General features: G+C 46.9%; 1 protein-coding gene across 1 annotated transcript in view; it reads right to left on the bottom strand.

The window, feature by feature from the left end:
- Positions 1 to 14,458, bottom strand: part of LOC147661229 (secretory carrier-associated membrane protein 3-like) — an 84,901-nt gene extending 70,443 nt beyond the window's left edge. The window contains exon 1 of the mRNA XM_086951221.1: positions 14,291 to 14,458. Within this exon, the coding sequence (XP_086807347.1) occupies positions 14,291 to 14,350 (60 nt within the window). The 5' untranslated portion in view covers positions 14,351 to 14,458. The remainder of the gene's footprint in view (positions 1 to 14,290) is intronic.
- Between the last annotated feature and the right edge of the window lie 866 nt (positions 14,459 to 15,324).

Below are 15,324 nucleotides of genomic sequence, written 5' to 3'. Positions count from 1 at the left end.
AACCTCTCATCCTGCTTGGTACCTCATACATTGATTTATTGAACTGTTTCACTCATCCTGTTCTACCGCGATCACAGAACCTTAAGTCTGTCTGAGCGTCCCCATTGTGATTTGTCACCCTGCACGACCCGCACCATTTGACCCCACACAGTAGCAGACCACTTCGCTGTGAACAGCCATGCTGCCTGATCCTTACCCTGTCTGCCTCTACCCTACCATCTATCACACTTCTGGTCTTCAATTTAGCCACTGACTTTTCGACCAGCCCCTCCACCCCAATTTCCATTCAACATCACATCTACTGTTTTCCAGTGTAAAATATCATCCATTTAATCCATTATCCAGTTAGACATCAAATATTTGACCTAATTGCCTTATGCAGGGGTCTCCAACATTTTCTATAACAAGTGCTACTTATATTCTGGACACTGGAGGACGGGCTAACAAGATACCGCACTATGGTGAGGCTCCGTCAGCCCTGGAGAAACTATTAAAAAAATCATCCTGAACCCGTGAGGGACTCTCGCTGTACTCTGCCCCACAACGTGGTGGCGGGTAGGTGGGAGCGGTGTTACCCTTCAGTAACGATCCGGAGACAGCGGCGGACCAGCTGGGCGCCCTGCAAATTTGTGGCCTGTGCGGAGCGGCGCTGCTGGCCGAGCCGAGAGCAGGGAGAGTCCGCCGACGACTACGGAGATCGAGGGGCCGCACAAGTGGACTTGTTGTGGTGACCCCAGCACATACCTGCAGGCGACCGAGAGAGGTGACGGAGCCACTATGGGGACCGCGCGACTGAGGGCAGTTGCTGTATCTGCGTGCAGCCGGGGGAGCCCTTCTGAGAGACGCTGCGCGCGGCCGGAGCCCCTGACCCGCTACGATAACTACGCCATCCTGATGAGCCCTGGCTTGCATCTTATCCCCGAAGTTTACAAGGGAGCCAGGTACTGTGTGAACCCGGTGGGTCTGGGAGACACATGCGGGCTCCGCTGACCTACAAGCAAACGACAGCACGGGGAGCCGCGCAAGCCTGGAAGCGAGCTGAATTCACGCCAGGCCAGGGATCACGGCCTACAGTGACGAACGCTCTGGTGGATCGCACAAGTGCCCCTAACCGCGGCCTGCTAGGGCGGGAGGACGTCCTGCGTGCCCCGTGGGACTAAAGACTGCGGAGATACGCGATGATGTCGACCTGCAAGGAGGTAGCACCCACCCCGCGTCGCAAAGCTGTGAGCCGGCGACCCAACATCTCGCCTCACCTGGTGCAATGCAGTGACCCTCACCCGAACAGGGCTCCCCCGGGGCGGACCCGGCTTCCCGGTGGGGTGTCCCTGAGCGCTTTGTGGATGGTGAGGAGCGCAGCCCAACCCCAGATTCAGACCCCATTTCCCTCTGCGCTCCACCTGCCTGGCAGGAATTGCAACTCTATACGCAATTAGCGGCCGGGCATCACAGGCGAATAAAAAGCTATTTGTCTGCATTCCAGGGTCCCCTTCTGCACGCCACTACCGTGCAGAAGCAGCTGCCACGCCCACTAGGACACACACTTCCAAGGGAGTTCCCTTTTCCTCCTATGGTGGGGAATGTTTTTCTTACAGAGTTACCTTTCTTCCTCTGTTGTGGGAATGTTAAAGCTGTTGCTTGCCGGCAGCCAAGTGACCCACACTAGATTCGTTGCTGCACAGAAAGCCACACAGGTTCTTTTCGTTTTACCGGGAGGGTTTAAGAGGGTGGGGTCTGTACACGGCAAGTTGGGGTCGCCATTGTGGGGGGCTAGTTGGGGTTTCATAGAGGCCATTGCTCGGATTTCAATGGGTATTAGACTACTCATGTACAGACAACACCAAGACATAGAAGCAAGTCTTCTGGACATCTGCCTCTTCTGGACACTTGCAGATGGCAGGTGACAATCGCCGAACTAACACTACTACGCAAGTGGGACTCGTAATTTGGGATGTCAGCTGGCTGGGGGAGCCCAGAAAAAAACTACACCTATTGGCCTACCTGGATAGGCATCATGTAGGCATAGCTATGTTGCAGGAAACCCATACCCTCCCTACACAACAGCCTCAGTTTGCGGCTAGGTGGGCCTCCCAAAGATACTTTTCTTCCTATTCCGCCTACTCGAGAGGCACAGCTATTTTAATTAAATGTACGGAGCCTTACAACGAAGAGGGCTCCATACTTGACCCGCAAGGGGGGGTTCTGTGGGACCTGGGGCAGGATGACATCAGCATCAGTCACACTAGTATGCAGCTATGGGCCCAATGTGGACGATGAAGATTATTTTATTAAACTTAGGGCTCATATAGTGAGCATAGCCGATACCCACCTCCTATGTGGGGAGATTTTAACCCAACACTCCTCCCATCATGCCCTGAACGCTGAGATAGTAAAGTTCAGGATCAGGTGCTTCAAACCCACCCTGGGCAAACAGCACTATAAGGTTGCTCCACTTTATCTGTGGCTATTTCCCACCCCATGCCAAATGGATGAGCGGACTCTTAAGTCTTGTGAAAAAGGGGAGGCTGGGTTGAAGGGGATGATCATGAACAGGTCTAAAAATGTGGGCATGATAACCATTTTCATTACGGCTAGTTGGCCCGCTAGGGAAAGCATCAAGGCTATCCACCTAGTGATCAAGTTTATTTTTAATTTTCATTTATTTGAGTTTTATATAGTGCTGGCTAGACCCGGAAGTATCAGAGCGCTTTACAAAGGGTTCCCCAAAGTTACAAAATTACATCAGTTACCAGTTACATCAGTTTCTATAAAAACGTTTCAAGAGCATAAAGACGAGATAAATTGAGCTTAGAAGAGAGGTGGTAGGGTATAGGGGTAGGAGGGAAACAGGGTGGAGGGACGAGGTAGAGTCTTCCCAAAGTCCGGCTGGGTAGGTGACGGCCGAGGGGGAAGTCCACAGCCCATCTCCTTTATAGCTATCAGGAAGCTCCACCGGGCATCGGCCAAATAGCTAGGTCTCAACGGAAAAACATTTAAAAAGCATAGGGGACGAAAAAAGGACCATAGAAGGAGAAAGGGGGTAGGGTAAAGGGGTGGGAGGGAGAAAGCGAAGGCAAGACGAAGAATGTCTGCTCAAAGTCCGGCTGGGTAGCTGACGGCCAAGGGGGCCATCTCCTCTATAGCTATCAGGTAGCTCCATCGGGCATCGGCCAAAATACTAGGTCTAGCGCTTGACATAAGGAAACTGTGTTACAAATTACAAAATTGATCACATTAATTACAAAGTGTTTACAAATTCAATACAGGAGTTATTAGCGACCATGAAAAACAAGATCCGCAGAAAAGAGGGGGAAAAAAGAAAAAGGCCTGGGAGAGCAGGGAGTCCACGGGAGGGAGTCAGCAGTGGAGAAAGATACGAGACATACGTCCGAGGTCCGTCTGGGTAGGTGTTGGTCATAGCGGTGTGCCAGAGCCTGCCTCCCCTATAGCTGTCTGGGCAGCTCCACCAGGAATCGGTCATACATTTTGGACTCCGCCGTATAAAGGTGAGAATCAGGAAGGGACCAAAAGTCTAGAGTCCAGAGACAGGCTGGTGGAGCTGGCGAGGGTGGTAGGATAGGAAGGGGAGTGTAGCTTGGCAGCCATCTTAAGGTCAGGCAAAACGAGTCTGTTGATCTCCAAGACTCTGTGGGTGGTTTGTCTCTGTGGGTGGTTTCCTCAGCTAAGCCCATCGGACCCCCTTGTCAGATGGGCCAACTTCCCATACCGGTGAAAATACATTGGAGGGCGCCATTTTAGAGTCAGGCTCCAAGTGTTCTGCTTAGAAAGTAAGTGCCACATTTACTGGGGTTTAAATTAGTCACCAGCAAGATCTCAAACCAGAGTTCAGGTCGTGAAAGGCTGTTTTATGATTGTGATTGCAGAGGAGTTAAACAGAACTTCCTCACAAAGGTTTAAGGCACCATGAGTAGTCCTACTTTACTTTCCATGATCAGGTTCACTTCTGAAAAACAGTTGCAAGGCTGGTCTTACCTCTTCTTTTTGGACTTCATATTGTACACTAAAATTCCAGGCCTGTGTGGGAGATAGAATCTTAGTGGGGGAACACATCGCAGCCCACAAAAAGCAGCAATCCCGGAGTTTACTCGTATTAGTCCCTCCTTATCTTTGACTATGGTTATGCCAAGATACCGGATCTTGTCCTCGCACCACTGTAGCGGGTAGTCCATCGGAAAGGAAGTGGTGCACCGAGTGAGAGGCATCACCTGTGACTTGCCCCAGTTTATGGTAATTCCCGAGAAGGCCCCAAATGTTGTTCTTTCGCGGATCATGGCGTTCAATCCTTCTTCAGGATTACGCACATAGAGAGTGATGTCATCCGTATACAGCGAAATTAAGACTGGCCTTGTGGGGTAGTCCAGCACGTATCTCGTGTGGTGCTGCCAGAGCATGGTGGCCAGGGGCTCCTTTGCCATTGTAAATAGCAAGGGTGATGGGGGACACCCCTACCGCGTGCCTCTGGAAATGCCAAAGGCCAGGGAATGCTCTCCATTCAGGAGCAGGGTGGCACAGGGGCGATGGTACAGCAACTTGATCCACAAAAGGAACCAGGGAAGGAACCCCATAAGCGTCAACACTGCGGATAGATAACCCCATTCCAGGGAGTCGGACGCCTTGGTGGCGTCAAGAAATACCGTCGCTGCCTGATCTTCCTGGCCAATCTACTGCATAATAGCGAACAGTATCTGAAAGTTTTGCGAGGTGGATCGAGCAGGTATGAAGCCTGCTTGGTCTGGCCTGATTAGATTGCCCATCAATAGTGTAAGCCTGTTGGCCAACACCTTTGCCAATATATTGACATCGCAGTTTATTAGGGACAGCGGCTTATTAGAGTCTGCAGAGATGGGGGTGTTCCCCGGCTTCAACAGCGAAACCAACATCGCCTCTCGCATGGAGGGTGGAAGTGTCCCCGCTAAGCTGCCTCTTCATATACCTATTTGAGGAAGGGAGCAAGCGTATCTATGTAGGTCTTATAACATTCTATAGTTAGGCCATCCGTCTCGGCACCTTCCCGCTCCTTATCTGCATGATGGCCCCTCGTATTTCCTCTACCTCAATGCCGGCCGCTAGGAATTCCAGCTGACCCTTACTGAGCCAGGCGGGTTCTATCTGCTGTAAATATTGCGCTGTCTCGCCTTGCCCAGTCGCACAAGACGTGTACAGCGATTTGGTAGGGAGTCATAAAAACAGCCATTATGGCCGGAGTATCCGTGTGTACCTCACTCTTCCCCTCACGGATGGCTAAGACATGGTTTGCAGCTTTTGGCGGTCTAATCGTTTCTGCAGGCGCTTTGCTGGGGCGTTCCCCTTCACCATACCGACGTGCTATTTGCTGCGAAACAGGCACTCCCTTTCTGCTTTGGCTTGATAGTCCGTAAGTAACTCACGGACCTTGGCCAGTGTGGGGCCCTCGTGTGTTGCGTGTGTTTGTTTCCTGCTGCTGAATCTGGCATTCTAGTCTAGCGAGAGTTGCACGGATGTCTTTAAGAATGCCCCCCGTTTTGGCTATACAAAGTCCCCGTACAGTAACCTTTGGCGCCTCCCAAACGGTGACTAGGGTTGGGACAGAACCTGTGTTGAGCCGTATGAATTCCTCTAAAGCCTCCCCCATTTCTGCCTTAAACGCTGTGTCCAAGAGCGCTGTAGGCTGTGAATGCCACATCATGGGTTGTGGCGTCAGCCTGGGAGGAGTCAGCTGCAATCACACTGGGAGTGATCGGAGTAAGTACGCGCCAAATTGCGCGTGGACAGGGTATGTATTGCTATGTCTTGTGAGGTGAGCCACATGTCTAACCTGGACCAACTGTTATGTACTGCTGAGTGGAACTTCCCTTCCCTATGTGTGGGGTAGTGATGCCGCCAGATGTCCATAAACAAATTATCGGCTGTTATTTGCTGGAGTTGGTGCGGGCTATGGTGTAGTGGTGCGGCAAATCACACTATGCGCGTACTAGTTCGAGCCTACGCTCTTCATGACGCGCTTAGCAGTGGAACAGGGGTATATGGCACCAATTCCCATAACAGGCTTTCTGGGAACTGATAAGACAGTCGGAGGACGCAGGTCAACAGTGGCCTGCACTAATAGCACATAGCGAGCAATTACAAAGCTGTCCCAGATTCCCATGCTATATTCCCTGCTGCTCCCCCTCCGGAATCAACAAAACGTGCTCGTCACACAGGAAGGTATCAGTGAACATATGCTCCTCACGTATGGCATCCACACCTGGGGGGAGATGTCTGAACCTAGACAATTCAAAGGTGCAGATAAGTTCTTTGGGGACAGCTCCCTCACAACCATGGAGCGATTCCTATATATACGCCTCAGACAGGATGTTAAGGCAGCCACTTTTGCGTTCCCTGAGGAAGCCCCCATATTGCTTTCATTGCACGTAGGGGCGCATCACGCAGTGTCCCGTATATACAGGGCAACCATGGGGGCAGAGACCCACAACACACTGAAAGCGAAGTTGGGGGGGGAAATAGAATTAGGTCATCAGATAACGGACGAGGCGCGGACATACTACTGCCAGCAAACGGAACGCATCACAGCGAGCAGCAGATTTAGGATAATACACTAAATGTATATTCACATAATGTACTATACCCCCGTAAGAATGTGTAGGCTCCAACTGCGCAATAATGACAAATGTGACCGCTGTAAGCAAGAGGGAACAGGGTTTTTACATCTTGCATGGGAATGTGGGTCCATAGTGCGCTACTGGGCAGAGGTGGAGGCAGGCCTGAGGGACATGGTTGGGGTCCAACTGATCCTAACACCTAAGATGAGTCTCCTGGGATACTTGCCCGGGTATAGAGGCCGAATCAAATGCTTGCTAGCTGTGGGTCTGCTCAATGCAAAGCAAAAGACTGCATGTAGATGGAGGAGGGGCAGGGTGCCCAAATTTAAGGAATGGCTAATAGATCTAACTTACTTCCAGTAGCAAACTAATATATCCGCTGAGTTGCTCCCTTTACGCTCTAAACCATGTGACTTTTGCGAACCCCTCACTAATTACCTGCTACAGACAACAGATGGCGACATGGAAGAAAATTAATCACATGCATAGACAAGAAGATCTGCTGCGGCCGCTGGGTCGTGGTCTAATGAGTTTGTTTGCCATCATGCTCATTGTGTAGTATTGTATCCCCTGCGTACATATCAAAGTCACTATGTAATGTGTCCAGCTGATCTAGCCTCAACAAATGTACTGTACTTAAGAAGTCATGCAATGTTCCTGCAATGCCTATCATGTATTGTATGTGTAATGATCTTGCACTTCAAAATGCCAATAAACAAAGTTAAAAAAGAGCTACTTATGTTCAATGAAAATCATCCTGAGCTACTAATATTATTAGTGTTGAATACATAATAGTGACCACATCAGACAAGATTAGATTAGTGGTTACCATATGGACGATTACTAGCAGTCATTACCTCCGTACATCGAGAAGGAGTGCCAGCAGTAATGTCAAAAAGGCTTTATCAATTTCAAATGCCTCAACGTAAGTTCTACATAGCAGCGATAGCGACAGTGCCGTCGGCACCAAGTATATGATCTTAGGAATAAGTCTGTCCAACGCCACACATTTTCCTCTCAAATACACACACTCAATTTTGGTATACATATATTAATTCAACCAAGCAAACATTTCTAATTTCATCGGCTGGGTTGCACACAGGAGAGCTACTCACAGGCAGGTGGAGAGATACCAGTAGTTAAGCTACTCATGGGAGAAGCCTGGCCTTGTGTGAACATAGCCTAGTTGGTCCTTTGTCATGTCTGACTGTTCTCGATTGAACCTCACTCCCAAACGCTCTTCAGACCCTGTTCATTTGCTTATAAATCCTATATACTTCCGTCTGGACCACTCCTACAGTAGACCTCCAACATGCCCAACACCATCCTATTTGAATTTTTTTAAACTCTTTTTTTTATTAAAACTTAAAATTACTGTACATACAAAGAGCATTTATACTGGAACCACAATCGCATTTTTAAGGTTGTTAACATCTTCATCCTCTAGTACTGCACAATCATATTTGGTAGTGAACAGGTTGGTCTAGTTTTTCCTTTCACAGTCCCCGATATGCCTGCCATAGCCCCCAAATTTCCTCCCCTTTCTTAGAGAACCCTCTGCTTTTGTAAATCGTTAATTCCGCTTTCCAGCACCAGTCAAAATCATTTTCCCATTCTTTCAGTGTAAGAGTAGTTATCACCCCCATGCTTTTGCCACATTTCGTTTTACGACCACTGCAGCCAATGTTAGCCTTTGTTTTACATGTTGTGGCCAATCCTCATGGGCCCCAGTTGTCAGGAGGTGCCATCTGGGTTCCACTGGTACTTCCATGCCCACTACATCGACATTTTATGAGCCATCTTTGCTCAATATTCCTGCAGGACAAGGCATTCCCAGAGCAGGTGATAGAAGGACCCCTCAGACCCACACCCCCTATGGCATCTCATATTCTCACTTCGTCACATCTTAAATAACGCTGACCTAGACTAATATACTCCGTGTAACACAAAGCTGTATGAGACAGACTCTCGCCCAGATCGCCACCTCCCTTGGGCCCTGAGCATCTCCACCCACTGCTCATCCTCCAACGTGCCTACATCTTGTTCCCATGCCAACCAAAGCACTTTGGTGGGGTCTGGGGCATTATTGACTATCTTGTTAAAGAATAGGGATATGGTCTTTTCCCGGATCTCCCCAGTCAGTATCCTATACTCTAGTGGTGAGGCCTCTGCTAATATTTCCACTTCAATAATGTGCTTTCGTAGTGCAGGACCTAACTGGATGTATTTAAGCCATTCCCCTTTTCCCATTTCAGTCTCTTTGTAGCTCAGTAAACTGTATGTATGCTCCTCTTCTCCAGAGATCCCCTAACGTTTGAAGTCCCAAAAGCTCCTACTTGATGAAGCCATCTAATCTACTAACTTCTCTAAGAAGGTCTCCCGCCCAAAGTGGCGTCATCCATGAATGTTTTTTCTCCCATCTCAGGTACCTTGTGGCCGCTCTCCACACTTTTGCTATAGTTTTGGTGTGTATCGGGAGGTGTTTATATCTACTTGCTTCGTGTACAGGAGTCCCTGTGGGCCTCATGCACCAATGGCCAATAAGTCAACTCTATATGCTGGTTCGGTCCTATCTTCAACTATCTAAACTATCTATGCTGGCCACATACTGGACGGTATTTTCACCTCATGTCAGAGCCTAAATAAAATTGACACTCTCCCGATCCCATGGTCTGACCATAAGTTACAAAAAACAACAATGCCCCTGCGCTAAACACATTAAGTTATTTCTTAAAAGTACTGATGTCAGTTTAGTATAGAAAAGTGGTGGAAGTTGTTAAGCAAATCTAAACTTTAGGTCAAACTTCGAGAATGGTTATACATAAGTGAAGATGTATGAGTTGAAAAACAATCTGTTCTTGGTGTAGTCACTTCTGTTTATTGTTCCATTTCACAAGCCAACACGTGTTTCATCGCAGGGAACAAACTGCGAATCTTCAGGGCTGAATAGAAACATAAAATGTACATTTGCGAACATGTTCTATTCATGAGTAAATTACGAAAGTGACTTGATCGTGTCAACCAGGGTGAAAACAAGCATGCCAATGAGTGACTCTGTGTCAGTGTGACTAGAGATCACTAACTTGGTGACATCTGTGAGATAAACAATAATGGGTTGGATAGACCTATAGGCTAAAAACACTGTCCGGAAAGAAACGTAGAGTGATAAGGTGAAAGAAGTGTTGTGTTTTTTCAAAAGACGATATCCCAAGTGACTAATAATTGATTCTTTTCTAGCGGTATAGTCTGAACATTGGTGTACTAATTAAAGAACTATTTGTCTCGATTAATCACGAGTCAAGTGAAAAACCGGGAGGAGAAGAAAGTTCGTGGTTGGGCGAATACGCAGCTAAGTCCACGAGGCGGTTGCACCTAAGTAAGTAAAATTGGAAGTAGTTAGGCAAAGGATTTGTGGGTTGGAAGTGTTCAAATAACCCAGGACGAATAGGCCCTCTTCCCCAAGCTCATTTGTCACAAACAACGGAGGAATAGACATCCGGATGGACTGCATCTAATCCTAGAAGTTTTGCATTCCAGGTATAATATCTACCCATTATAATGATCATCTTAATGAGAATGAGACAAATAGTTCTTTAATTAGTACACCAATGTTCAGACTATACCGCTAGAAAAGAATCAATTATTAGTCACTTGGGATATCGTCTTTTGAAAAAACACAACACTTCTTTCACCTTATCACTCTACGTTTCTTTCCGGCCAGTGTTTTTAGCCTATAGGTCTATCCAACCCATTATTGTTTATCTCACAGATGTCACCAAGTTAGTGATCTCTAGTCACACTGACACAGAGTCACTCATTGGCATGCTTGTTTTCACTCTGGTTGACACGATCAAGTCACTTTCGTAATATACTCATGAATAGAACATGTTCGCAAATGTACATTTTATGTTTCTATTCAGCCCTGAAGATTCGCAATTTGTTCCCTGCGATGAAACACGTGTTGGCTTGTGAAATGGAACAATAAACAGAAGTGACTACACCAAGAACAGATTGTTTTTCAACTCATACATCTTCACTTATGTATAACCATTCTCGAAGTTTGACCTAAAGTTTAGATTTGCTTAACAACTTCCACCACTTTTCTATACTAAACTGACATCAGTACTTTTAAGAAATAACTTAATGTGTTTAGCGCAGGGGCATTGTTGTTTTTTGCAATAGTGTGGATCGTTCTGGTCCATCTTGGAGCGGTTGTGAGGGATTACCGCTCGCCTCATAGCCTACACTGACCACTTTTGAAATTATTACCTTGCAGCCACACAGGTAGTGCGCCTAGCATTTCTGGAACACTAAAAGACCTCCTAGATGTCTATCAGACCATAAGTTAGTCCGATTCACTTTAGAAATTGAAGAGGATACCGGGAGACCTGTTATTAAACAAGTAACTTACCTCGACTGGTCTAAAATTGACCACCAGGCATTTATAGAAACACTCCAACCATACTATCCCACATTTGATGAAAACTGTAATATAGCCTGCAAACAATTCAATGAGTGGTTGGATAATGCAGTCAAATTGACAGTCCCACGAAAAAAGGTTACTCTGAAAAAAAAAAACCCTCACAACCATGGTTCTCTGAAGCACTAAAGGCTCAAAAACAGACGTGCAGAAGAGCAGAGAAAAAGTGGAGAACCAACTATGATACCCACCTCAGACAAGAATACAAAGCTACCTTAGCCTGGTACAAGAAATTAATAATAACAGAAAAAAGTAAATACTTCATCCAGAAAATCAATGAGTCTAAAAACTCTAGCAAAACCCTCTTTGATACCGTTAAAAAATTATCAAAATTTGAAAATAACAACTCAAAGTACTGTCATCAGACTTCTGTAACGTACTAGGTGAATTCTTTGTTCGCAAAGTATCATCAGTCTACGACTCTTTTAAAAATCACAGCACGGAGAAGGCAGAAAAGGATACATCAAACTTAATAAATCCAGTGAAACAACCAGTCCAAACCACATCGTTCCTCTTCACTCCCCCTACAGCAGAACAGATCCAAAAAGAGGTTCACACCACTAACTCAGGTAGCCAAACGGACCCCTGTCCACCCAAAATAATGCAAATCTGCTCCGAACAGCTGAGCCTAGTGTTAGAAAAACTATTCTCCCAAATTATCAATACCAACATCTTCCCAGATGACTGGAAAATGATATCAATCAGGCCGCTGCTAAAAAAAACAAACCTAGACTGCGAAACTCCTAATAATTACACACCAATAGCCAGGATCCCTTTTGCCACAAAAGTTTTTGAGAAACTGTTAAACAAACAGTTATCCCGATATCTGATGGACGGCAACTGGTTGGACCATTCTCAGTTCGGTTTCCGCGAGGGACATGGAACAGAGACTGCTCTGATTACAGCGGTAGAGGAACTTAGGCAAGTACTGGACAATGGATCAAAGGCCGCCTTGGTACTACTCGACCTATCGGCGGCCTTCGATACAGTCAGCCACAAGATCCTTATAACACGCCTGAAAGCAGCACAAATACATGACTCAGCTTGTGCCCTCATTGCCTCCTACTTAGAGAATAGAACTTTCTCAGTAGAATCGGGAGAAGCGAAATCCAATCTATTCAACCTGCCATGCGGAGTCCCGCAGGGCTCCTCGATGAGCCCCACTCTTTTTAATCTATATGTGGCTCCCCTTGCACAAATAATAAGGAACTGTGGTTTCACCCCAATATCCTACGCCGACGATACCCAAATCGTGGTGTCAATTAGTAGGGATGTTGAAGACACAGCAGAAAAATTTCAACACTGCATGGTACAGATCAGCCAATGGATGAGAATGAACTGCCTAAAACTTAACGGGGACAAGAGTGAGGTTATGATACTTGGAGGGGACACAAATATATGGTCCCCCTCATGGTGGCCAAAAGATCTGGGAAGGTGCCCCGAATCATCAGAAAAGGTGAAAAACCTGGGAATCACTCTAGACACCAATCTCTCATTCGATGCCCAAGCCAGTAAGCTGGCATCATCACTTTGGTACATCCTAAAAATGATCAAAAAAATTCTATCTTACCTACCGCATGATTCGCGCAAGACAGTGGTGACAGCATTGGCCTTGTCCAGACTGGACTACGGGAACGGCCTATATGCCGGATCCAGGAAGAAAATCCTACTCAAACTTCAACGCCTGCAGAATGCAGCAGCGAGGTTGATACTTGGAATACCAAAGTTTGAAACAGTAAGCCACAAACTAAAAAACCTGCATTGGCTACCAATTACAAAAAGGATACAATTTAAATCACTATGCCTAGCATACAAGGCAATCAACGGAACTGGATCACAATTTCTAAAATCCCATCTAAAACACTGTGAGCCAAATAGACTTCTCAGATCCGGCCAAAAGAAACTCATCAAGGTCCCGAGATTCAGGAGAGCCAACTGGGCGGAAGAAGCTTCTTGGTACACACAGCAAGAATCTGGAACCAACTACCACTAGACATAAAAATCAGCCCATCCTGGAAATCCTTTAGAAAGGAAGTTAAAACTTGGCTTTTCTCTGCACAGCTCTAATCATCATCTTCAAGAGCCAGTGGTACATCTCAGCGCCAAGACGCCTTCGGGCATTTGCGCGCTATACAAATAGATAAATCTAAACATTAACATTCACCAGTTGCGAGGCCCAGTAGTAACCATGAATGTCGGGCACCGCTAGGCCTCCCTCGAAGACCCCCTTTTGGAGCTTACACAGAGTGATCCGTGGGCCTGCTCCACTCTATAGTAGTCTGAGTCCCGCTTTCGGAATAAGTAGGTAGGCACCTTGTACGGTGAGTTTGTAACATGTATAGTAGACGTGAAAGAGCCATCACTTTGAACAATGCTGCAACGTCAGAGGAAGGGTGGGCCAGTGTTCTGCATCAGTTATGAGTCTATCTAACTGCCGCCCTAAATTCTGGTTGTAGTACTCGCCTGGGTCTCAGGTGATGTATATCCCTAAGTATTTGAAACCTCTCTCCTGCATGGGTACTGTACACCTCTTTGACATATATTAAACCTCCAGCCAGAACCTCACTATAATGCCCTCTTGTCGTATAGGTTCATTTTTGTTTTGGACCTTTCCCACTATCAATAAATCCACATTTAGACAGGCGTCATTCCTGACAATCATCTGACCCACGACTATGCCAATCTCTGCTATTACCCCCTCCCCTCCATGGAAGGAGCATACACAAAATTATTATTTAGGCCATGGTCACAAGACCAATTTTGAATATAAATTAGGATGAAACGTAGGTTGGAGGGAGTGGGGTGAACATATCCACTTGTGAGATGTATGCAATTCAATAATTTTCAAGATTAGACCACACTACTAATGTCATTATCAAATCTCTGGTGTTTTGTCTGGAAGAGCCATGTCTTGAGGTTCCTTAGGAAGTCCATGAGGGAGTGGAAGGTTCTGAGGTGTTTGGGAGGTGCCCCAGGTCTTGGCTGCGACTGGTCTTCTACCCCAACTCTCTACACTACCCTGTCTACCCACACCGAAAGGAAAGGGTTGTACATTTGTCATGCTCTCTTAAATCTCCACTGACATGCATGGTTTCTCCACCTCCGATCCCCGGGCCAATTTAAAACTCATAATCGTGAAAAGGATTGGCCTGTTCTCGTTCCCCTTTGCATCCCATTCCCGTCCATCCCTCACGCTGCCACCGCCTCTCACCTGAAAAGGGTTATCCAGCTCACTGGGATCGCTGAAGGGGTTCATGTCTCTCTGAGCCATGGTGGCCCCTGTCACCAGCTCCCCTGGTTTTGCCCCAGGCGCTTTTCGCTTTCCGCTGTCCTAAGCTCCCCCTGCTTGTCTCCCGGCTCTCCCTGACTCCACTCCCCCTCCGCCCCAGTCACGAGGGTCCATTAGGACCCGCCCGCCCATGCCAATCACACCTGCCAAATGGACATCCAATCATAACGCAGAGTATCCCAAGCGAAGGGCGGGGTTGCTATCTAGACCGAGGCTTGTAACGCAGGCAAGCAGAGGTGAAAGCTGTTCTGCGCATGCTCTATTCAAGGATGCCGGAAGTACAGGACTTTTTTTTTAATACCGTATTTTGACAGCGGCTCTGCGCTAATAATTGAAATAGAAGAGAGGCTAGGTGTTGGTCACGTGATTAGCGTTTGAGTGGGTAATGCTTGATAAATAACATTTATTACTGGTCTGAAAAATTAATCGTTAGCGGCTGTTCAACTGAGCACATTTTAAACGATTCAATTATGTTTTTCAGGGCTTGTTTGTGGTCCAGCAACACACTGCAAGAGCGTAACTTGATGCCACTAGGAGCTCAAGCCAAGCTTCTTCTAACCCCACTTACCATTCTAACCCCCTTATTTATTTATGCGTTTTTATATAGCGCAAAGTTTACCTGATGGTGTCAGTGCGTTTTACAGTAGAACCAATTACATTACATTTGGGAACTTCTTGGCCCTTTGCCTCATAATTTACCCCGTCATCATGTTTTTTTTTAATTTTAGATTTATATAGCGCAAACTGGTCCCGAAGGTATTGGAGCGCTTTACATGAGCACCAGTTATGCAACACAAGGACACATTCATTTTTAGCTCGAGCCTAGAGCAGCGCATGCACTGTTTGCTCGACTTTTAGTATGGGGGTTTTCAAAGTGCTACCCCATGCTTTGGCTGGCATAGCGCTTGCGTTCACGCAAGCGTTCACGCACGCAGCCGCCACCTGTCTTTCACGGG

The sequence above is a fragment of the Lissotriton vulgaris genome, unplaced genomic scaffold, assembly GCF_964263255.1.
Source record: "Lissotriton vulgaris unplaced genomic scaffold, aLisVul1.2 SCAFFOLD_791, whole genome shotgun sequence".
Lineage (NCBI taxonomy): Eukaryota > Metazoa > Chordata > Amphibia > Caudata > Salamandridae > Lissotriton > Lissotriton vulgaris.
This window is presented reverse-complemented; position numbering and strand designations above follow the sequence as displayed.